At 47.7% G+C, this 25,078-nt stretch overlaps 1 protein-coding gene across 5 annotated transcripts in view; it reads right to left on the bottom strand.

The window, feature by feature from the left end:
- Window positions 1-2,186: 2,186 nt before the first annotated feature.
- Window positions 2,187-25,078, bottom strand: part of LOC143840007 (uncharacterized) — a 68,275-nt gene continuing 45,383 nt past the window's right edge. For all 5 annotated transcript variants that reach the window (XR_013231976.1, XM_077342872.1, XM_077342871.1 and 2 more), the window contains one exon: window positions 2,187-3,892. Coding sequence is in view for 4 of the 5 variants with exons in the window: in XM_077342872.1 (XP_077198987.1) it covers window positions 3,722-3,892 (171 nt within the window). In the remaining variant the exon portion in view is untranslated. The remainder of the gene's footprint in view (window positions 3,893-25,078) is intronic.

Raw genomic sequence — 25,078 nt, 5'->3', positions numbered from 1 at the left:
CTGGCCAGGGGTTAGACACAGCCAAGCCATGTGTCTTTCTTCTTTGCAACTCTCTGCAGATTTGAGGCTACTGCACAGCGTTATTCTGCAGAAGAAACTGGCTCTTTTGTCTCCTGTTTCATCTGCACAACAACCCTGTGTCTTTCAATTCAACAACAACCCTTGTGGGAGGCCTTAAATGTTTCTTCTCTACCACAACCCTGTCCAAAGTAGTCGTTTCTGCCTGGGTAGCTAATATTTATACTCTGCAGGTGAGCTGTAATTCCAGGAGCTCTCCAGGACCCACATGGAGGTTGGCTACCCCTGGGTTGGAAATATTCCTGGAGGTTTGGAAGTGGGACTTCATAATCGTACAATGCCTCAGAGTCCAGCCTTCAAAGGAGCCATTTTTGCCTGCATTTGGGAGGGAGTGGTGCAGGTGTGCCCCTTCTGGGCTATGGGCTATGGCCAGCCCTTACCAGCAACTGTTTTGAGACACCTGAGGCCTGCTGGGTCACTGTGGCTCATTCCCCATTCTCTCAGACCTCTCACAGTCCCACATATCTCACAGGTTGACTAGTGTGGGGAGACAAATGGAAAAAGTGTTTGTAAACCGCTTTGTGACTCCTTTGGGTAGTAAGCAATAGGGTACAACGCCTCAGAGTCCAGCCTTCAAAGGAGCCATTTTTGCCTGCAGTTGGGAGGGAGTGGTTCAGGTGTGTCTCTCTTGGACTATGGGCTATGGTCAGCCCTTACCAGCAGCTGTTTGTATTCTGGGGCGCAGACAGGCAGACCAGCATCAGTCCTGTGATTCTGGAAAGTGCAGGAAGATCTAAATAAATATTTTCATCCTGAAACTATAAATAGAGAACAAGTAAATGGCTGGAGACACATGGTAACTGAAATGACTTTCTGGCCTGGCAAATAACCGTGGCCTGGCAAATAAAAAAAAACAGTGTAAAAAACCTTACTAAGGTCAAGACTGCTGTGCACAGAGATTCTTCCTCTTAGGGTTGCCAGCTTCCCTGTGAGGCTCACTAGCCCACCTCCCTCATGGGGAGTCTGCTATGGGGAGAGAAAGGGAAGACGATTGGAAAATGCTTTGAGACACCTGAGGCCTGCTGCGTCACTGCGGCCCATTCCCAGTTCTCTCAGACCTCTCACAACCCCACATCCCTCACAGGTTGACTATTGTGGAGAGACGAATGGAAAAGGTGATTGTAAATCCTTTGGGTAGTAAGCAATAGGGTACAAAATCCGTTCTTCTAAGGAGCAACCATGAAAGAAGCATGTGGGCACAAAACATTTTATCAACAGTGAAAAGATGGAAAAGAAGGAACAGGGTGGACACCTGTGTACTGTGACTACCCCGTGTGTATTAGGGCAGAGGGGCATTTCGGTGTCTGTGGCCTAATTCACACAAGAAGGGAAATGACGCAGAACTGGGAGGAATTGGTTGCCATGTAATATTGCCCTAAGAAGAGTCTCCAGTCTGATTTTCCCTTCACATGGCTCTGGAAAGCTCATCTGTAACCACTATGCCAAAATTCCCAAAGGTCAGTCCTCTCCCACACTCAATGAACATTCCAAACCACAGGTTCTTGACACCCATAGCTCCACACCCATGCCCTCATTTGCCACCACGCCACCACAACCTCCCGCACAACACACATTCAACTCCATGTCCTTACAGACTGGACAACTCCTCCCCTTCTTCTTCCCACTGCCAAGCTCTAGCGCCCGTTGTACTCTTGGATACAACAGGCTTTGCCCCTAGTTTTGAAATAAAGGGGCCATCCCCTTCTTGAAGAAGCTTAACTTATCTACATACACTTTCTTTTGGAAGTTGTTTGCTTTTCTTTAAGATAAATATAGGAAAATACAGATTGTATCACAGAGGCAGTAACTTGCAGGCTGCTGCAAAGGCCAAACTGATATGAAACACTTCTCCCATTGCTTTCCAAATACTGTTCTATTCTAGGCAGGGTTTTGAGTCAAAGGCATGGAAAAACAAACACCTTAGATCTTTGTATTATTTGAATGCACATAAGAAAAGAGTTTCTTTATGCTTTTGAAAATTTCTCTCAGCCTAGGTACAGACTTCAAAGCTTGGAAATATTACAATTAAAATAAAGGTATTTAACTAAGAAAAAATACAGTTCTGGCAGAATTCATAGGTAGAAGTATTGTTATTTATTGTTTTTATATTGCTGTTGAACTGCAGCGAATGTATAAAGATCTGAGGGAGAGTAATCAGGGTTGCCAACTCTGGAATGGGAGATGGGAACTAGGGGTAGAGCCTGGGGAGGGCAGAGCTTGGGGAGGGGATGGTCATCAGCAGGATATAAAGTTATATGGATCATTCTCCTAAGCTGCCATGGTCTTCAGGGAAAGGGATCTTTGTAGCCCGGACATTATTCTGGGAGAGCTCCCCACCCCACTTGGAAGCTAGCAACCTTAGGGGTGATTAGGTAATGTATAAACTTTCAGTACATCCCTAAGAACATTTTCCTTGAATGAAGACTGACTATGAGCAGATGTGAATAGCATTCTGAATTTAGGATTGCTCAGCAGTATTCTGGGAACTAAATTCCACTAGGAGTGGAGAATTAATTTGAAGTAAATGTGCTCGTCACTATACTTATTAAATTATGTATTTAATTAAAAATCTCTGGATAGGTAAAATTACTTTTAAAAAAGTTAATAAATACCTTTAGCTACTGCTAAGCACTTTAGTCCCATGGGTTTCAAAGGCTGATTCTGCACCAGCAGCACTGTTCTGGGCCACCACTGGTGGTTGTGGCAGAGAAACATGCTCTGTAGTTTCCTGTGTCCCCACGGGGCAACCTTTTACCGCGATGGACCTGGCCTGCCCCATATTTGTATGTCCGATGGGGCAGAAAGGTTCTGCATTGCTTTACAATGCAATCCCACCTTCCTGCAAATAAAAAAACTTCCGCAGTCAGCCCCACAGCACAGCGAAGCTGACGGGCATTTTTTTGTCCTTACTAGCATGCGGTAGCAGGGAGGAACACGTCCACATGGTCTTGTGCCAGGCTAGGCCCTGTTGGCCCCTGGAGCAGCTAAGGGAATGTGGAAGATATCTGCGTTCCCTTAAAGTGAGGCAATGGAGAACTAAAGAGCACCAGGCCTGGGAGAGGGCTGGCTTGGCAGCAATGTCATGTGGAAGCGGTGATTAGTTTTCTGCCATATGACCACCCTCCTGGCCTTTTCCCTTACTGTGGAATCGGCCAAACAGAAAGTCAAAACCTTTCTTGTCTACTGATATCAGAGAAATTATCTGAAAATTATACCATTTCACATTTTGAGTAAAATGTAATGCTTTCAGGGAGTAGGAATCAGGGTTAATCTTTAAGAACTTTTTCATTCATACAAGTATTTGTATCCAGAATTGTAAAAATAATTAGTTTCATTATACTACTAGTTCACCAGATATGGTAAAACATTCCTAGCAATTGTTCATATTTCTTTCACCATTATTTGAGTTTGTTAAAATTAGACTCCAAACTACAATTTCTTCTAAGTTTCCGAAGTTGCAAATATGGCAGATTCTTTTTTAGTTACTTTTTTTTAAATTAAAAATAGAAATAGAAAAAAGCAAAACTACAATAAATATTTCAGTCTCCAATTATTCACATAAACTAATACAGATAATAAAAACTAGCTGCTAATATAGTCTATATTAAAATGTCAGTTCTCTTGAAACTCTTCTAGTGATCTTCTATACCAAGCTTGTTAGCTTGGCCATTTTACAAAGATCTCCAACTTTATTGAGCCAGTCTTGCATCTCAGGTAGATTTGGTTGCTTCCACTGCTGGGCAATCAACATTCTCATTGTTGTTGTAGGATGAGTTGTACCATCTTTTTGGGATGGTAAAGATGAAAACTGTCCCTAAGAAGGAATACATGTCAGTGGGTTTCTTATAAAACACGGTCCAATAACTAGACCTTGTTACACATATCTCATTCATGATAATATTACTTTGTTTTGTGAAGGAAGAAATAGTAACTTCCACATCGAATAACCGTGATTACTATGAAACAGTCAGGCTTTTATCCTTTGTTGAGGTTTGTACTTCTATAACATTTTGGTTGTTTTGTAGGACATAGCAAACCAAGACATATCGCTTATGTAAATATATTTTATATAATTATTTATATATCCTTATCCATGGTTCCTCCTCTTAATATTTGTGAAACAGCCTGTAGGGTGGAATGGTCTGGGGTGTCCGAGTTGGAATAGGTCCAATCAGGGTGCGGCCAGATTGGCCATGTAGGTGCTCCCTCCCTGGACACTAGGCAGTTTGTTCTCAGATGCTGCAGGAGCCAGTGCCTGAGAGAGAGAGAGACAGAGACACAGAGAGCCCTGCCAAACCGAGCTCTGATTACCTGCTATGGTTCCTGCTGCAACAGAGAAACAGAAAGAGAGAGAGAGAGCACAGCCCTAAACTGCAAACGAGCCCTCATTCCCTGCTACATTCCAGCTCTGATTACCTCGTATGACTTCTGCTGCGATGGGGGTGGGGTGGGGGGAAGAGATCTGCACCTGCCAGTGTCACCTGGGTCCTAGTCCCTGGTTGCAATGGGCTTTCTTGCTAGTTATATATAATTCTAATATGCCATTTTCTACCAAGAAGCCTTCAGAATGTTTCACATGCTGTTTAGACAGGTGGCATACCAATCTTTTGTTCTAGTGTTTACCATTGCATTATTAGTTTCCATTTTACCCTTCTTCAGAATAATCTGTATTTGAGATTATACACTGCACGAGAACATTCAAAGCCAGAAGACAATATGGTTCATGATAGCCTAAAAGATTTACAAATTAGTTGATTTCTTGTTACTTAAATTTAATTAGCAATAGCATCTCTGTTCAGAACTTGCATTCCTATGGCTTTACATTTACCACTGTTAAGTTTTAAGTGTCTGCATGAACTGTTATAAATATTATTGTATTAAAAATGTAGGAACATATCCCTGTGTTAATTAATCATTGAGGATATTATAACTGTTTTTTTTTTGGAACAAATGTGTAATTCCTGCTTCTCAGGAGTTTCTTATCTCTTTCAATCTCTTACTACATTTCTTTCTCCTGTATGTCACATAGGCCAACTGAGGCTACCCTTTTGCAGTTCCCTGCATCCCTTTCCAGAATCCTGGATACATTTCCAATTATCTTTTGGGATTCAGCTGTATTTACTCAAAAAAGGTGTGGCTAAATCTGTGTCTCTACCATTGCCATTTAAAGAAGATTCAGTCTTCTTTAATGGAGGGACTGCATGGAGGGACAGCATGGAAGGGATTTTTGCTTCTTTCCCCTTTCCATAGCACCCCTGTGGGAAGAGTGTGAGGAATAAGAAAGGGGAATCAGCAGAAATCACACACCTCTTGTCACTGGAACGTGAAATTATGTTACAATGGAAATTGCCTCCAATTATGTTTTCAATTTCAAAATGCATTTTATGTATCAATATATTATAGTTAAGCAAAAAAGGTAGCCTACTTGGTTACACTCAGTTGTAGCAGAAGTAAAAGCCAGATTAAAATGTGCTTTTTCCCTTTCCTTATTTGTTGATAAGGATTCTTGTATAATCCCCTTCCTTTCCCGATGAAATTTCAGGTGTATATTTGCTGAATTCTGGTGTGGGGGATCCTGTTAGGCTGGAGGGAGATGAGATGGGAAAGCACTGGATAGGGGAAAAGATGAAGAACCACCACTCCCCACACATGGATCGTCTTTGCTGTATGTAATTATTATTGTACATCTGGTTCATCATAAACATCCTCTTTCAGTATATTTCTATCTACACCAATATGAAGCAAGGTTTTCAGTTAGAAAAGTAAGTTTTATGGGCATCTTCGTGTGAGCATGCATCAGAGGTTTTCTTAGGCAGTTTGAATATGGACTTGTGCACATGACAGGAAGCACGTCTAATGATTATCTTAGACCACTAAAGTTAGAATAGAATCACAGAGTTGGAAGGGGCCATACAGGCCATCTAGTCCAACCCCCTGCTCAACGCAGGATCAGCCCACAGCATCCTAAAGCATCCAAGAAAAGTGTGTATCTCACCTTTGTTTGAAGACTGCCAGTGATGGGGAGCTCACCACCTCCTTAGGCAGCCTATTCCACTGCTGAACTACTGAAGTTAACTGCTAAAGTTAAAGTACTACTAAAAGTGCCATGGATTCCAAGATCTCTGTTTACATCTTCCCCAAACTGAGCAGATGGCTTAAGTATATTATCGTCTCTGAGTTGTCTTCCCGATCTCTATCCTGTAATGTGATTTTGAGTTCCTTGTAGGTTACAGTTAAACCTATTATGCTGAGTGTCTGAGATTTAATTTTACAGTTTTGTTATTCTGGAATTTTAAAAAGGCACAGCTCTGGTGTATTACAAAATGATGATCATGTACAGCATAACGTTTTTATAAATTAAAGCTACAATTCAATGTACGATGTTAGCAGTTAGCCCTGCAGCTGTACTGGGACTTTGAACATACATAAAATCATGTTACAAGTCACTTAGAATATTTACTCACGTAGCTTCTCTGAATGAACTCCTCAGCCCATGAGGTCTCTTACTTAAGATTTATGAAATGCTCATTGTCAATTAATGTTTAGGGTTAATTGGCAAGAAATAAACTGAAATCCTTCACATGAATCTGCTCACTTCCTCATTTCATTGGTTTCAGCCTTCCAGTTCCTCTCTCACACTCAGGTTAGCATGTGCTGAGCTGCCAAATTATTTAATTCGTATCATTGGATATGGACGTCCCTTCCAACTCTATGGGGCTTTCCGCACCGGGATCCTTGTAGCAAATTGTTTGCTGAACGAAAAATCACCATTTAAAATAGTGGAATTCGTCGTTATGCATACCTGCCTTTGTAGTGGAATCCAGTTGCGTTTCCATCGTTTCCCACAGGCTTCCGGTCTCGGCAAAAATCGCTAGAAAGGAAGCGCTATTGCCGAGTTCGTCCCGCCCCTGGCCGTCAAGCAGCCAATGGGCAGCCGTTAGCATGCTCCCAAACAGCCCCGTTCCCTTTAAGGAAGGTTTTTTTTTTTAAACACACCTGTTGCAACGAATATGCGTTGCTTCGTTGCAACGGAGAGACCCATCCAGCTGGCAGGTGTGTTTGAGCTGCCGTTTCATCATTGCCACGCTCCCCCCGAGTGAAAAAAAAATCCCCCCCCTCACGGGCGCAATTTTCGGCCGAAAACAGTGTGAAAAATAAAGGGAAAATAAATCAGCAAACGGGCTTCTCTGTTGTTTGTGCTTAGTGACTGTAAACAGCTCTGGGGAGGGACTGCAGCCAGGGAAGCCTCACTGGCTAAACGGAGGCTCGCCGGTGTGTTGATCTCCGCTTGCTCTGAGAAAAAAAAATGGCGATCGCTTCGCCGGAAGATCAGAGGAGAGAGCCAGGGGGAGGGACTTTGTAGAAACCACAACAATGGTAATGCACAGAACTTTCCCACTAGTGTTGCAGATTGGTTGCAGGTGTGTAGCGCTTTCCGGAGGGTGAATCCACTTTTGGGGATTTCCCTGAAAGCGCTACAAGGAAGCGCTTTTTGCGGATCGGTTTCAGGTGTGTGGCAGATTGTCAACGACGTTGTGCATAACGGCAAATCAGTAGCGTTTTCAATTGACAACCATTGTGCGATTTTGAAGGAGTGCGGAAAGCCCCTATGATTTTATGAAGCCAGTAGTTTGAATGGTATTTTAAGAAGCATATATGTCTTCATGATATAGTTGAATAGTGTCTGGGTGGCTGGAGAGTGGCAGTGGCAGGAAGGAAAACAGGAAACCACAGGGAAGAAGGTGGGTGTCAGGAATCAGGCTGAGCCCAGCCTGTGGAGTCCCAAATGAAAGCGCATCAAGAATCCAACAGTCGGTTGCAAATTCCAAAGCAGAGCTTTATTAGGCAAAGTCCACAGAAAGCTGAAGCAGGCCAAGATCTTCCTAAGCAAAGATCTTGATAATAACAAAGTACAAGTGAAACGGGTGGGGTAGATATAGGGTACGCCAAATAAGGGAGGGGTGCTCAGGAGATTCGGCGGGAGAGTGGGTAGAGAGACAAAAAGGGGTCCTGTTCTCAGGCTACCAGATGGCCAGGTGCCTTATCGGGGAGATGGCACATTGTTGAGATTTGGCTGTCTCCGCAAGGACACTTACAGTGAGATTGATACAGTTGTTGGGCCTCCTCGCCCGCTGGGAACAGGAAGGGAGGGAACATCTCAGAGGACAGGTTTATTGCTTTATGGCCTTGGGTGAGAAGAGGCCTGAGAAAGTAAAATATGCAAGAGTATTCGGGAACAGGATGGCATGAACCAGGGGGGTCATGACACTCGCCCCCCCTTAAGGCCTCCCCCCCCTCAAGCCCCTGCAGCTACGGGGGTAGGGCCCGGTTTATCGGGGAAGCGGGAGTGGAATTTGCGGAGGAGAATCGGGGCGGCGACGTCCTCCGCGTCCACCCATTCATTGTCAGAGTCAGGGAAGCCCTTCCAAGAAACCAAGTACTGCAATTGCTTGCGGAAGAAGCGAGAATCGACAATGTCGGATAATTCGTAGTGCGTTTCCTCCCCCACCATGACGGGGGGAGGTGGACGGGACTGGGGGTGCCACTTATCAGGTGGGGGAGCCTTTTTGAGCAGGCTGACATGAAAAACCGGGTGAACCTTGCGGTAGGTTTTTGGGAGTTCCACCCGTACGGTGACCTCGTTCAGCACTTGGGTTACCTTAAAGGGGCCCACAAACTGGTAGCTCAGCTTTTTGCACGGCCGCCTGTTTTTGAGGTTTTTCGTGGAGATGTATACCTCATCCCCCACCGCATACGCGGGGGGGCGCTGGCGTTTACGGTCAGCCCACTTCTTGAAATCAGCCTTGGCCTTTTTCAGGGATTCCGTTACCTCCCCCCAGGCCTCCCGCACCCGGGTTGCCCATTCGTCCACCCCAGGCGGGGAGGCTGTGGGATCGCCCGGCGGTTTCACGAGAGTGGGAAAGGGGGGCGAGGCGTAGCCGTGAACCACTTCGAAGGGGGCCTTCCCCGTGCTCGAGTGCGGGGCGTTGTTGTAAGCATACTCAGCGAGGGGCAGGAGGGAAACCCAGTCGTCCTGATGGTAGTTCAGGAAGCAACGGAGGTACTGTTCGAGCACTTGGTTAACCCTCTCGGTTTGACCATTTGTGGCGGGGTGATACGCGGAGCTTAGCCCCCTAGACACTCCCGCCAGGTCCATGAGGGCCCCCCAGAACTTGGCGACGAACTGTGCCCCCCGGTCGCTAATCACCTTGCGGGGGAAACCATGTAGGCGCACCACGTGGGTGACGAACAACTCAGCCAGGCGCTGCGCAGTGGGCAGCCCTGGGCAGGGGACGAAGTGGGCCTGCTTCGAAAATTGGTCCACCACCACCCAAATCACCGTTTTCCCCTGGCTGGGGGGCAAGTCGGTGATGAAGTCCATGGAGATGATCTCCCAGGGGCGGTCGGGGATCTCCAGGGGTTTAAGGAGGCCCTGGGGTTTACCCACCCCCCGCTTGTGCGCGAGGCACACTGGGCAGCCCGCGACGTATTTTCCCACGTCACGGCGGGCTCCCGGCCACCAGAATTGGCGGCGAAGCAGCCCCCAAGTTTTCAGGAATCCAAAATGGCCCGCAGCCTTGCTGTCGTGGCACAATTCCAGGATTGTCTTGCGCATCGAGGCGGGGACGTACAGGCGATCCCCTTTGTACCAGACCCCCTCGTGGGCACGAAGCTGCGAACGGAGGTTGGCGAGTTGCGGGTCCGGGCCCAGGGCCGAGCGGAATTCCGACAGGGGAATCGAGAGCGGCCCCGTGGGGGGTCCTGACGGGTCTGGGGGGGGGCCCTGGGCCGGGCGCCCCGCCTTGGTCTGGCTGCGGGTTTGAGCCAAGAGCCCCAGCTGCTTGGGGGTAAAGACCGTGTCCACCCGGGAGGGGCGGTGTTCCCCCGGAAACATGCGGGAGAGGGCGTCCGCCATGAAATTCTTTCGCCCCGGGATGTGGACGAGGGTGAAGTCGAATCGGGAGAAAAAGTCCGCCCACCGAATTTGCTTCGCGCTGAGCGTGCGGGGTTTCCGCAGGGCCTCGAGGTTTTTGTGGTCGGTCCAGACTTCGAAGGGGACGGGGGAACCCTCTAGGAAGTGCCGCCAAGTGGACAGGGCGGTTTTGACCGCCGCCGCCTCTTTTTCCCAAATGGGCCAGTTCCGCTCGGTGGGGGAGAACTTGCGGGAGAGGTAGGCACAGGGCCGGAGCTTGCCCCCCTCCCCCCTTTGGAGGAGAACCCCCCCGACCGCCTCGTTGGAGGCGTCGACTTGCACCACGAAGGGCTTATCGATCTCAGGGTGGGCCAGGATGGGCTCGGAGGTGAATAGGTGCTTGAGGCGTTCGAAGGCTTGCGTGCAGTCCTGGGTCCACGGTAGTGGCGCCCCCGGACGGCCGTCCCTGGCCCCTTTCCCCTTGGTCTTTAGGAGATCGGTGAGGGGTAGGGTCACCTTGGAGAACCCTGGGAGGAAGTCACGATAGAAGTTGGCAAACCCGAGGAAGGATTGAAGCTGCCTACGGGTCCGGGGAATTTCCCAATCGAGGACCGCTTGGACCTTTGCGGGGTCCATCCCAATTCCCTCCCCCGAAACCCGGTAGCCCAAGAAGTCGACCTGGGGTTTGTGAAACTCACATTTCGGGAGCTTGGCGTACAGCTTGTGATTCGCCAGGCGGCGTAAGACTTCTCGGACGAGAGCTGTGTGTTCCTCCTCCCCCCGGGAATAAATCAACACATCATCCAGGTAGACCACCACCCCCCGGTACAGCAAATAATGCAAAGCTTCGTTGATAACGTTCATGAACACGCCCGGAGAGCCGCTCAACCCGAACGGCATGACGAGGTACTCGAACTGTCCCAATGGGGTGTTGAAAGCCGTTTTCCACTCGTCCCCCTCGGCGATGCGGACCCGGAAATAAGCGTCTCGCAAGTCCAGTTTGGTGAAGATGCGCCCCTCCCCCAAGCGGCTGAGCAGGTCCTTGATGAGGGGAAGGGGGTAGGCGTTGACCCTGGAGACCGCGTTGATCGCTCGGTAGTCGGTGCAAAGCCTGAGGGTGCCGTCCTTCTTTTTGGCGAACAGGACTGGCGCTGCCATGGACGAGGTGGCCGGGCGGATGAAGCCCCGGGCCAGGTTCTTGTCGACGAAGGCGCGAAGCTCCCGAAGTTCCGCCGGGCTCATGTTGTAGAGTTTGGCCTTCGGGAGCTTGGCCCCCGGCACCAGTTCGATGGCGCAATCTGTTGGGCGGTGGGGGGGCAGCTGGTTGCATTCCTCCTCCGAGAAAGCCTCAGCGAGGTCGCGGTAGCAGGCCGGGATGGCGTCATCGGGGTTCGAATAGAGGCCCATCGCCCGCAGCCAGGGGTTGAGCATGGCTGGGCTCTCGGACCACGGGACCACGGTCCCCGCGACGGCCACGGGCGGCGCGTCGGGTTGGTCCCGATACCAGAAGTGCAGCTTGCAGTTCGGGTGGGAGAAAACGAGGCGCTTCTCGTCCCAATCGATCTCGGGGCGGTGAAGGTCCATCCAGTCCATGCCGAGTAGGATGGAGAAGCCGGCAACGGGGGCGATCGTGAGAGAGATTCGTTCCCAGTGGGACCCCAGATTCAGGGCCAGGGCGCTGGTGGCGTGACGAATGGCGTCCCCCCCAACCGGAGCGCCGTCCACTTGGCGCATTATTATCGGCTTGGCCAGGTCCTCCTGGCGGGCGGCGAGGGCCTGTGCGATTCCGGGGGTCACCAGAGACGTAGAACAGCCGGAGTCCACGCAGACCTGGACCTCCACCCGGGTATCGGCCTCCTCGTTGATTAGTACCGCCGGGAGGAGGATGGGGGGTAGGATTCGTCTTGGGGGCGCCGGAGTGCCGACAGGGAGGGTCCGCCGAGGGGCGCCCGGCATGACGGACCGTCCTCGTTTCCCGAGCTGTCCGACTGGGAGGACTCGGGGCTGGTTTGGGAGGAAATCTCCGCCTCCGTCGCGGGGGAGACAGGAGCGAGGAGCGCCCGGGTCCCTCCGGGCTTTCCCGCAGATTTGTCGGACGGACGTTGGCGGTCGGCCGGGCGCTTGTCCGAGGGGCGCTGGCCTTTATCCTGCCGGGAGGGGGTTTTGGATTTCGCCAGGCGCGTTGGGCACACCGAAGCGAAGTGTCCCTTCCCCCCACACTCGTGGCAGAGTCCCGACTGTTTGCGCCTCTCCCTGTCTGGCGCACTGGCCGGGGAAGGCTGCGAGGCCAACAGTTTCGGGGCACTTGGGGTCTTGTCGGATCGTGACGAACGGAGCAGGCGGGCCGCCTCCTGGCGACGCTGGTAGGCACGGTAATTCGCGAGGTTTGTTTCGATCACTCCTGCGGCGTCGATCCACTGCTGGAGGTCCCCGTCCTCAGGTGGCCCCCGGTTGAAAATCCCATCGGCCACGGGGCGGTCCAGGCCATCCAGGAAGGCGTTGATGACCTGGGTTTCGTTTAAGGTAGTGATTCGGTCCGAAATGGCCCGAAAGTCAATTACGTAGTCCATCAGGGGCCTCCCCCGTTGTTTCAGCTTGGTTAGTGCCTCCGTCGCCTTCCGTTCACGGAAAGGGTCGCGGAAAGCCGTACGGAGGGCGGCCCTGAAGGATTCTAAGGAGGTGGCTGCCGCCGTCCCCCTCTCGTACTGGGTGACCCACCAGTCCATTGCCTTGCCCTCTAGGTTGCAGCCCAGCGTGCGCACTAAATCGGCCTCGTCCGTAAACGTATCTCCCCATTCCGCCAAGAAGCCATCCACCATAATCAAAAAATAGGTGAGTCTCTCCGAAGTACCATCGAACTTCACCTTGAATTTCCGGCCCCCCAGATTGTCGTGGCGGCCGCCGCGGGCGGCCCCGTTGTTCGGCTGATTGGGTGGCTGCAGGGGGACCGGCGAGGGCGGCGGGGCGAGCGGCGGTTGAGGTTGGGGCTGGGGAGGTGGGGCGGCTGCGGCAAGCGGAGCATAGGTCCCCCTCCTCGGGGCTGTCGGATGAGTCCAATCCTCGGCCAGGCGGCGATCGCGGGGCGGTGGGGCAGGGTTCGGGGGAGTGGGGGTTCTCGTCGGGGGTTCCCCCCAGGGGCCCGACAGAAACGTGACGGGATCCTGGCCCCCCGGCCGGGAACGTGATGGTGAGGCATCCCTCCTCCGACGACGAGGTTCGTGGTGAGGGGGGATCTCTGCGAAGGCTGCGCCCCGATCGGGTCCCGGCTCGAGCTCGGGTCCGGTGTCGACATCTTCCTCCTCCAGCCAGGTCATGGCTCCGGCTGGACGGGAGTAGGTCAGGTGTTTGGGGGGGGCGAACGTCGAGATCAGACCCGTGGTCGCGGTCCCCCCTAGGGTGTCTAGAGTCCCGTACCCCAGAGACGGGGTGCTGTGGTGTTTGGGCTTGACAGCGGGGCCCACAGGGGGGCGCATAGCAGCTCGGGTGGCCTGGGCAGCTGGATTGCCTGGTAGTGATGCGGGAAGGGAGAGTCGGCCTCTCTTCTCCCTCTCGGAGTCGGGGGGGGCGCTCCAATGCTCCCGACGGGATTCGGCTTGGCGCAGGGCCCGGCGAAGGGCTTCGTTTTCTCGTCGTTGGTCCCCTACGCGTAGCATCAGGCTCTCGAGTTCTTCGATCGGGACAAGTTGCTGGGGTCCTTCTCTGGTGAAGTCGACCCCCACCTGGCGCCCCATTTCGACCAGACGGTCCGCATCTCCTGGGTCGCTGGGAGGGTCCTCGTCCTCTTCCTCGAGGGAGGGTGGGGGCGATTTCCCCGCCGCACTCGCAGACTCCTTCGTGGGGCTCTGGCATGGCGGGGATCGGTGGTCCTCGGTGTCGGGGGGGGCGTCTCCGGCTCCGGCGTCTGGAGGGGTGGTCAACGGTACCGTGGTGGCGCCGTCCTCCGCCCGCTCTTCGATGGGAACGTGGATGATCAGGCGTTGCCGGCCCCCGTCCGGGGACTGTTCCACGATGTCTAACCCTGAGTCCTCCGGGGCTGCCGCGGCCATGGGAAGCGAGGCGCGCCAACGGATGGATTAACAGGGAGAAGTGGTTATTATCAATTTGTCAGGAATCAGGCTGAGCCCAGCCTGTGGAGTCCCAAATGAAAGCGCATCAAGAATCCAACAGTCGGTTGCAAATTCCAAAGCAGAGCTTTATTAGGCAAAGTCCACAGAAAGCTGAAGCAGGCCAAGATCTTCCTAAGCAAAGATCTTGATAATAACAAAGTACAAGTGAAACGGGTGGGGTAGATATAGGGTACGCCAAATAAGGGAGGGGTGCTCAGGAGATTCGGCGGGAGAGTGGGTAGAGAGACAAAAAGGGGTCCTGTTCTCAGGCTACCAGATGGCCAGGTGCCTTATCGGGGAGATGGCACATTGTTGAGATTTGGCTGTCTCCGCAAGGACACTTACAGTGAGATTGATACAGTTGTTGGGCCTCCTCGCCCGCTGGGAACAGGAAGGGAGGGAACATCTCAGAGGACAGGTTTATTGCTTTATGGCCTTGGGTGAGAAGAGGCCTGAGAAAGTAAAATATGCAAGAGTATTCGGGAACAGGATGGCATGAACCAGGGGGGTCATGACAGTGGGGAGCCCAACCAGCCCAGCAGTGGTATGGGAGTACAAGGTTCTGCAGCAGGGCCAATCCTGAACAGTAATCAATTACAAGAAAAAGAATTGGTTCTTAGACGCCGCTTTTTTTTTCTACCCAAAGGAGTCTCAAAGCAGCTTACATTTGCCTTCCCTTTCCTCTCCCCACAACAGACACTCTGTGAGGGAGGTGAGGCTGAGAGAGCCCTGATATTACTGCTCAGTCAGAACAGCTTTATCGGTGTTGTGGCGAGCCCAAGGTCACCCAGAGGGCTGCATGTTCAACCCCGGCTCACCAGATTAGAAGTCTGGACTCTTAAGCACTACACCTAACTGGCTCTCTAGGCCATAAAAGAAGGGCTGTAAAAGAGGGCCGTAAAAGAAGGATTCCATGCCCTAGCAAATTGTTTCTCAGATCTCTGCTGTTCAGAACTCGGGTTTCCTTCTGAGAACCCTCTGCCACACACTACAGGCTTTTCTTCCCCTTTTCCTTCTCAGATACTCTGTTCCCTGGACCTCTGCTGCATGTACTGCTGGACCACTCCAAACCTCAAGCCCCAAATTTAAGGTTGTATGTCCTTTCCCTAAAACTTCCTAATTTCCTCATTTTTACCTTCTACAAGTTTACCCTCTTGCTTGTATGTGCATGTGCGTGCGTGCACATGTGAGCAGTTAGGAAATCAATTCTCAGGTGCTTAGTGTAGATGCTTTTATTTTGTATATAATGAAACTAATTATCTTTATAATCATTGTCTTAATTCTATTTTGGGGTAACCCCTACTGAGATCCACTCTAATATACAATGAGGTCTCACATTATTCCTTTTTGGAGCCCTTTTAAAAGTTATTTCCCCCTTCTCTGGGTCTCTGGATCCAGTCTGGGTAACATGGAAGTGATTACAAGGGGAAGAGCCAGGGCATTTCTGCACCCAGGAAAAATAGTGAAATATTTACCTTTTGCAAACACCTTATTTTTGGCACTTTGCACGTCATTGTCAGAATCCAGTGACCCAGCAGCAAACTGACAGCTTTATTCTCCATTTTAAAGCGCTAGTTAGGGAATCACATTAATTGGATTCCCCCAACTATTTAGCACAAGTGGGAGGAGAGCTACCAGCAAGCCACATGGCAAGGAAATATATGTAGCTGAAGTAACGCTATTTCCAGCTCCAGAGCCTGCCCTTGCACCCACCTCCCTCTCCCTTCTCTCTCTTCTTCTTCTTCTTGTTTTTTGATACAAACTGCCTGGAGCAATGAATAGGTGTACAATTGCCCAGGCAGAGCACAAAAACAAAACAAAACAAAACAAGTTTCCCCGTCCAGTTTACACACAAACCATGTTTCTTCCCCCCAAAAAAAATTGAGAAAAAGCTTCAAGGCTCAGGATTCAAAGAGGGGTGGCAGTAAAAAAAGCTCTATGCATCTGAGAGTAGATGTATAGCTGTTTAAACGAAGAACTTCACTTAAAAAAAACAGATTAGTTCGCTTTGAGGTCCCTTTAAAAGAGGGAGAAAGATGATTGTCTTGATTGACAGGTGGAAGAGAGGAGTGTGTCTAGTGTGTTCCCCTCTCCCACCATTTTGAGCAGGTGTGCAGAGTGGCAAGACGTGTGAGAAGGTAGCAGAGGAGCCAGGAGGTGAGGTGTGATTTTTTCTAGCATTACTCGATTGAGCTGGAGTAACGCTATTTTTTTTCATGTGCAGAAAAGGCCCCACTTTCCCCTTCCATAGCAGAGTGGAGATTTACTATGGAAACTTTCTGGGAGAGCTTGGGCCACTTACTCTCCTTCAGCCTAAGGATTGTTGTTATGAGGGTATAAAGTGATGGAGGAGAGACTGGAATAAGCCTCTTTTGTTCCACATTGAGGAGAAAAAGTATGTTTTTAATAAGTAAATAAATTATGGGAGTGATATGTGGCGACATCTCAGGTTCCAGAAGAAAAGAACTACAGCACCCTGTACAAATCTTTGTTTCCATGACTGGCACAATTCAATATATATAATAAGTAGATCCTTACCATAATTTATACAGGCCAAATCTTTGGCGGTACAGGTCTGATGCAGATTTTTTTTTTGGTGACATCTTCCCACTTAAATTGTATGCCATTTTTCAAATTACCTGAGGACACATTGATGAGAGCCAAGACTACCACCCGTTTCTGTGACATGGAGTACTCAAATCATAATAACCAGCAGGCACAAGCAAGGAAGTACAGAGGGCACACTGTCATTGCAGGTTCATGTTCCTTGCAAGCCAAAGGAGCAGCATAAGAGCATGGTTGTGGAGGCCTGGGGTGTACTGAAGTTCTCCCTAGTTGGATTGTATCTCTACCTAATTCCAGTATAGATTAAAAGTAGGCTAGAAGGACTCAGGAAGGAGCCTGATTTCTGCATAGGAACAGCTTTTAAAACTCATCCAATGTTTTAATGCACTTCAGCAATTAAAACTTACTTTTAAAACTGCCTAATCAGGCCAACATCAGTGATTTTTTTAAAGACATCAGAATTCATATATAAGGTTATGCTAATTTCACCCAGCATCCCTCTCAGAACTTTGAAGGGTCCCCCACCCCAAGGAACTAGTGCTTAGTACTGGTGAATAGCCCCCCCCCCCAAAAAAAAAACCTCAACCTTTGGCCATTGTTACAGCTATACCATTTGTTTTACAGCAAGAGGATTTTTTTAGAAAGTTAAATTTTCTTCACTGTAGGAACAATTAGAGTTAATTCAAACATTATGGAATTTGTTTGCAAAGTGCTGAAAAATACTTCTACGCTGGGCATAGTTGATGAAACACAGCTATTTAGTGTTGAAGTGAGCGATTCAGCATGCCTGGACATGGGGATGGGATGTGCTACATCACTCTAAGTATAGGTGTCGTCTCCACGAACAGGATGCCTCTCTTTGTCTTAACTAGGGACTGCCATCTGATGCCTCCTCTCTCTCTCTTTGTCCTTTCAAGGCACATAGCTTTCCAATGGGAAACATATGTCTCTTCTATAGATACAATGCCCTCATACGCCTGCACACATGATGCCAGACAAGCTGGACAGTTGTGAGAGGGAAAGTACTCTTGAGATTAGGTTTTCCTCTCTTCTTTCGACTGCCATCTAAATGTGAACCGGATCCACTTACCAGCTTCTGGTAACCTTATTCAATGTTGCAGTTATAATCACTTCTCCACGGCTCTGACATATTTTATAATTGAACTGCCAGCTTTACACTAAGTGGCAATCCATTCACACATAAGCATGCCTTGTTAACCAAAGTATATTGATTTCCTCCAATGTGTCTGGATTGAAGGTTATAGTCCTAATTTCAGCCTAAATATAAATTTACAATGCAATGATATGCAAATAAATTGTTTTCTGAGTGATCCCAAGTCCATTTACTATGAGTCAAACTAGATGAGATAGCTTTTCCGCGTTCACTTTGGGGTAAGCCAGCATTTTCAAAGTAAGTCTTCTCTTTGGAACGTCTTTAAACTGCACTCTGCGAATGCACTTGCGTGCAGTACCACCAAGGTGTAGGAGTGGGAGGGAATCTTGCCTCCTTCCTGTTATTTTTCTATCCAGAAACTGTGCTGAGGGAAGAAGCTTGCCTGAACACTTCCCTGGCAATATTCTGGGCAACAGACAGAAGCAAACACTGTTTGAACATGTTGTACAGAACACAGGGCTGCAGACTGTAGGGAAGGTAGAAGCAAATGATCAGGAAATGTTTGCCCTCTCCTCATGATAGATGACTATGGGGACAGGGGTAGAAAGGCTAAGGCTTCCACTAGTAACAGGGACAATAAATGCATAAAATTTAGGGCCAAACTACATGAAATATATGAAGAAAGCCCTGATCTCACTAAATGACACAGAACTTTCGATGGAGAGCCCAAGATGTCCTAATGTCTTCAGTTTTATTTAAAAGCACACATTGGGGGCAGAACGTAGGGCAAGAGACAGGCAAATGTTTTATAGACTGTTCCATGTATTGTTCTTATGTTATTATGTAAACCGCCCTGAGCCCCCGGGGAGGGCGGTATATAAATATAATAAATAATATATAAATAAGAAAATTAGTCAACCTAGTGCAATCCCTGATAATTTCATCTTCACTGAACAGGGATAAAAGTTATCTCTGGAAATATTTTTCATTACAAGAAAAGTGAATTGGCCACTTAAAGAGGACCCTTTTTGCACATCTGTACATTCTGTTTTAAACAATATGTGTAGCATTAGAGTTTTACTCTGTGTGCAGTGAAATCATGGTTATGTAAATAATGAAAAGTTAAGGAATCGGCTTCATCTATTCCTAGCAGTTGTTTTCAGGAGGCTGTGAAGTTGTTAGATCTAATATTCCCATAGTATTTATTTATTTATTTATTTATTTATTACATTCATGCACTGCCCTACCCTTAAGCTCAGGGTGGATCACATGGAACAAAGAACAAGAACGTCTTTGATTAATAACAATAATAACAGTAATGAACAGGGAGGATAACATTCTAACAAGTAACAATCTAACATTTCCCAAGTACATTTGGGAGTCACTTTTTTAGTTCATTCAATAAGCTGGTGAAGACCTTAGCAATTTCACACTTGCCTCCAAATCCCTTAAATCTAGTAGAGCTGGCATGATGGGCACTCAAGGAAATGCATTTTTTAAAAAATCTGATAAATTCATCCATAATAAAATCCTAGAGGAGGATTTCATCACAGTCAAGGTAAAAACAGTTTGCTGGAATCTCGTCCTAGCCAAACTTTTTACATATATTAATATATCTTTACTAAAGGAAGGGAAATTATTATTCTTGCCTTTCTAAATAGGAATGTAGAGGGTTATTTGTGTCCTCTTAGGAAAGTCTAGGATGAATTTTCACTGTTTGAAGTAGACAAATGTTCAAACAACCCTGATCTGTTAGAGGATACTTGTTTAGAGGTTTAAACAGGAATTTTAGTCAAAAAGATAAACTGGTTTGTTGGTGAATATCTAGATTGATAGAACATATATTTTATTTATTATTGATTTATTTATTATATTTTTATACCGTCACTCCCAGCAAGTTGGCTTGTGGCAGTTCACATCATTTAAAATTTAATTTCATTCTTTCTGCACATTATTGGTTAGGAACCTGCCTTCTAATACATGCATTTGTTTCTTTATACCATTATAAGCACACTTTGCCGGAAGCTTTGATCTAGGTAGGCGATTTGGGGCTCTTACACATTAAAAATGAGCATGTTCTGCAGTTTTTAGATCATCCATCCTGGATTCCATTAGCTGTTTTTTTCCAGTATACATAAAAAAGGAAGACAGGCTCTTAAAAATGTGAGTGCCATTATAGTAAATCATTCTGTTTACAGTTCATAATCACCAAAGTTCCATGTGACTAAGCATCTTTGACAAGCAAGGCTTTACAGTAAACATATTTGGAGACTTCCAAAGGTTTAAAAAATGTTTCACCCATATATAGGGTTGCATAGAGTGACTATCAAAGATTGTTCTTCAATCCCAAATCCCCTACAGTCTCATTAAATAATTTTTGAAGAACCTGATTTGTTGATTTTTTAAAACTGAAACCTTGAAGAATGGCACCATAACAACTAAAAATGTTGAGCTAATTATGTGGAACTCCACAAAATAGTCGCTTAAAGAAAAGGTGGAATTCTTTTATCACTTACCTTAAAACGATGCCTTATTAAGAATGTTTCCTTTTCTGCTTTACACTATGTGACATTGTATATAGTTCTGATAGTAGAAGTTGTCCTGTGAAATATAGAGTTTCTGGTGCAAATTTTATCTTAGTACTTATCCAGTGACCAGATACATATTAATGCTAGCGAGCTATGTGGGAAATAGTTTTATAAATTACATCAGGGCCAGTTTATCCACGTAGAACATGAAGCACGTGCTATGGGCCCTGTACTTTCAGGGCCCCCACAAGGTGCCTTCCTCCCATGGATCAAGGCCATAACCCCCCCTTTCCCTCTTTAAGGCAAATCAAAGTGACACCCCTTTTTAATGTGGAACAACCCCCCCCCCCCGTTCCCAATTTGTACTCTGCTAGGAACTCACGATGCCTTAAACTTGCTCTGGTGCTATAGGCTCTGCAAATCCTTAAGCCACTCCTGAGTTACAGGGCTAGGTGGGGAGGACAGCAAGAGGGAGCAGCTCTGCTACCTCGGTCATTAAAAATTCCTAGAGTTTTGGGAGGGTGATGCATGGAGAGAGCAGAGTCTAAGGAGGGCAGAGAGCTCAGTGGAGATGTGATGCCATGCAGTGGTCCCCAACCTTTTTATCACTGGGGACTGGTCAACGCTTGACAATTTTACTGAGGCCTGAGGGTTGTTGCTGTCGCCACCTGAGCCCTTGCTCTACTTGCTTTTCTGCCAGTGCCCCTGACTTCCTGCCACCCGCTGAGGGGCGCTGCCAGCAGCAACTGTGCAGTGCCACGCCGAGGGGGAGTCCCAGCCATGGTGGCCGCTGGAGAGCACCAAAGGTGAGCCAGCGGAAGAGTGGCAGGGTAGCCCCTGAGGCAGCAACCGGGGAGGAGAATGAGGAGGAACCATGGCCCAGTACCTCCTGATCCACGGACCAGTACCGGTCTCTGGACCAGGGGTTGGGGACCACTTTGCTGGTTTCTCCCTCACCAATACATGGAATGATGGGCAGCAATAGCTGATGAGGGTCAGCTGTACCACTGCTTGATCATTCAGCCATGTGTCTATTCAAGGCCTTGGTGCCTCATGCCTACCCTCATTGTATTCTGGGTGACAGGGAATTTAATCAGCTGACCCAGTTTGTGAGCTACTAGACATGAAAGAGGAGTTCACTTGTCAGCAAACATAAGGTTGTATTTACCACCACCAGAATATTTATTTATTTATTATCCAATTTCTATATGCCACTCCTAGCCAACCAGCTCATGGCAGCTTACAACATAAAATGAGAATCACTAAACATAATAAAGGTCACTCCATAGCTGATTGGCCCTCCCTGGGTGTGTCCTGCCAATAGAGAAAGAACACTCTGCCAATGAGGGCCAATCCATTCAAATTGAATGCAGATAAATCACTCCCTACCTGATTGGCCCTCCCTGGGGGTCTTCCCCTGGAGAGAGAGCACTCTGCCAATGAGGGCCAAATCAGTTCAAATTGCTCTTCCCATGAGTTCAAATTGCATTCTGCCAATAAGGGCCAATCAGTTCAAATTGCACTCTGCCAATAAGCACCAATCAATTAAAATTGAGGGTCAATAAGCTCAAATTGCATGCAGACAACTCATTCCTTACCTGATTGGCCACCCTGGAAATATTCCCCCATTAGAAGATGAACCTCAGCCAGGAATAGCCCACCCTGGTAGTTTAACTCCATCTATTTCCTACATGGAGAGGTGATTGTGTGGCTAGGAAGGCCTGCAATTTGAGAAGGGAAGAATACTTTTGTCTTCTGTGTTCTGTCTCTCTGTGTGTAGAGGGGAGTGCTACACAGCCCCCCATCTCAAACAGCTCTTTCCTCCAGGGAAACTGATCTCTGCTGTCTGGAGAGGAGCCTTCATTCTGGGGGTTCCCCAGGACCCACCTGGAGGTTATATAAAGAAACACTATTGGTTTCTCGTAGAAATGCACCCAAAAGCAAATGAAATCAATAGGCAAAAAGTGTAAGGTGACCAGATTTTAACATTGGTAAAGTGGGACACCATTGACCGGGGGGGGGGGGTCTTGATAAAAAATTTGGTCTATATGGAGCAACAAAAAGGTTCATAAAATGCATAGAATGCAAAAATAGTATTGTAATATATATTTTTTAAATTTCAACATAAGTACAATTTGCCAGGTACCTCCAGATGTCCCTCCAAAAGTGGGACAACTTTAAAAAAGTGGTATCTTCTTAAGATTTATTAAATGCAGTCCTAGGTTATTTAAATAATTTTGCAACCAGAATGGGGTCCCAGGTATTCAATCCGCTTTCTGTTACGTCTTCAGTAGTTGCAATTGTAGTCTTAATATAAAGATTTAACATCACCAGTATTAATTTCAGTTCTTAAGGTAAAGCGTATCACATTGGCAATAGCTCTTCAGTAAAGGGGACACTTCTTCAATTATGTCCCTCTGGGCATTTCCACACCCATTAAATGTAGTGAAATACTTACCTAACGTAGTCATTATACTCTGGCCCCTCTATATGATGCCACCAACATCCAGCTTCTGGGCAGTAACCCTCTCGCTACATTCTCCATTTTAAAGTGCGAGTTGCGGAATTGCATAAAGTGGATTCACCAACCTATTTAGTGTTAGCTACTGGAGAGCAATGAGCAGGCAACTGGCAGAGGGAAGGTATGGGGGGTCAAAGGGGCTAAAGTTGCCTGCCCCGTCCCGCCCTCACACCCGTATCCCCCTCCCTTGTTCCCAGGGATGAGAATTTGTTTTAAAAAATGGCTAACTTACTGGGGCAACGAATAGGCAAACAAGGGTGCAGGCAATGCCAGAAATAAAAGAATATTTTCTTCAAAATTGTAACATGAAACATGCCTCTCTAAAGTTTTCTCCCTCCCCCCCAAAATCAGGAACAAGATTACTTTTTAAAATATCAAAGGACTTGTGATCCTATAATGGGTGGTGTTCTAAAAGTACTATGCATCTATGATTCTATGTGTAGGCGTTTCAATGGAGAAATATGATTTAAAAAAAAATAGCAGGCATTGTGGGACGTTTAAAACATGGAGAAAGGTGATTGGTTGCCTGGATTGATTGACAGGCGGAAGCGAGTCACTTATAAGGCGTGTTGCTCTCTTCCTACATTTCCAGCAGCAGATATGGAGGGTAAGCTGCATGAAAAGAAGGCAGACAAAGGCAAAACAGCAAAAAGGTGAGAAGGGAATGGGATACATGATATGATTTAGCCCTATGCCATTCAGCTGGCATAACACTATTTTTACTGATGTGTGGGAATTGCCTCTAAGTTCTTTGCCAACCAATGTTTTCATGTTTGATTGTAACATACAATTATTTTTTATTTACTTTGAGATTATACTGAACTGAAGAACATATAGACTGAAAGCTTTTCAGTCCTTCAAGCAAATTTTTCTATAAATTAAATATCTTCATTGAAGGAAGAAACGTACAAGTTATTAGGAATTATAAGGTTAATTAGGAATTACTGCCAGACAGCATTTATCTTTGTTTCCCACCTGGCATACCTGCATCTCCCCCTCACACATGGCCCTTTTCTTCAGGGGGACTGATCTCTGTTGCTTGGAAATATCCTGCAATTCCAGCAAATCCCCAGGTCCCAACTGGAGATCGGCATCCTGCTACCTCTCTGGGGCATGGTGCCACAGGGGCTTTCCGCACCGGGATCCTTGTAGCAAATTGTTTGCTGAACGAAAAATCGCCATTTAAAATAGTGCAATTCGTCATTATGCATACCTGACTTTGTAGTGGAATCCAGTTGCGTTTCTATCGTTTCCCACAAGCTTCCGGTCTCAGCAAAAATCGCTAGACAGGAAGCGCTATTGCCAAGCTCGTCCCGCCCCTGGCCATCAAGCAGCCAATGGGCAGCCGTTAGCATGCTCCCAAACAGCCCCTTTCCCTTTAAGAAAGGTTTTTTTAAAAAAAAAACACACCCATTGCAACGAATATGTGTTGATTCGTTGCAACGGAGAGACCCATCCAGCTGGCAGGTGTGTTTGAGCTGTCGTTTCATCGTTGCCACACTCCCCCAAGTGAAAAAAATCCCCCCCCCCCTCACGGGCCCGATTTTCGGCTGAAAACAGTGTAAAAAATAAAGGGAAAATACATCAGCAAACGGGCTTCTCTGTTGTTTGTGCTTAGTGACTAAACAGGGAGGGACTGAAGCCGGGGAAGCCTCTAAACAGGCTTGCTGGTGGGTTGAACTTCGCTCGCTCGGAGAAAAAAAAATGGCGATCGCTTCGCCGGAAGATCAGAGGAGAGAGCCACGGGGAGGGACTTTGTAGAAACCACAACAATGGTAACGCACAGAACTTTCCCGCTAGTGTTGCAGATTGGTTGCAGGAGTGTAGCGCTTTCCGGAGGGTGAATCCACTTTTGGGGATTTCCCTGAAAGCGCTACAAGGAAGCGCTTTTTGCGGATCGGTTTCAGGTGTGTGGCAGATTGTCAACGACATTGTGCATAATGGCAAATCAGTAGCGTTTTCAATTGGCAACCATTGTGCGATTTTGAAGGTGTGCGAAAAGCCCCACAGAGTTCCCTCCTCCCAAGCAATCCCTTTCATCTCCAGGATGCTGGAGATGATTTTTCATTGTATAGTCCTCCCTCCAAAACAGACCATTTTCTCCTGGGAAGCTGATCTCTTTAGTCCAATTCCAGGAGATTTCCAGGCCATACCTAGGGGTTGGTGACCTCTCAGTCAGGAATGTTCCTTGACATTTGTAGGTGGGGCTTCAGGATTCCAGGGGTGGGCAGGAGCTTTTGCCATGTAGCTAGC

Source organism: Paroedura picta, chromosome 6 (genome assembly GCF_049243985.1).
Source record: "Paroedura picta isolate Pp20150507F chromosome 6, Ppicta_v3.0, whole genome shotgun sequence".
Taxonomy (NCBI): Eukaryota; Metazoa; Chordata; class Lepidosauria; order Squamata; family Gekkonidae; genus Paroedura; species Paroedura picta.
The sequence above is the reverse complement of the archived record's forward strand: the minus strand, read 5'-3'. Positions and strand labels throughout refer to the sequence as shown.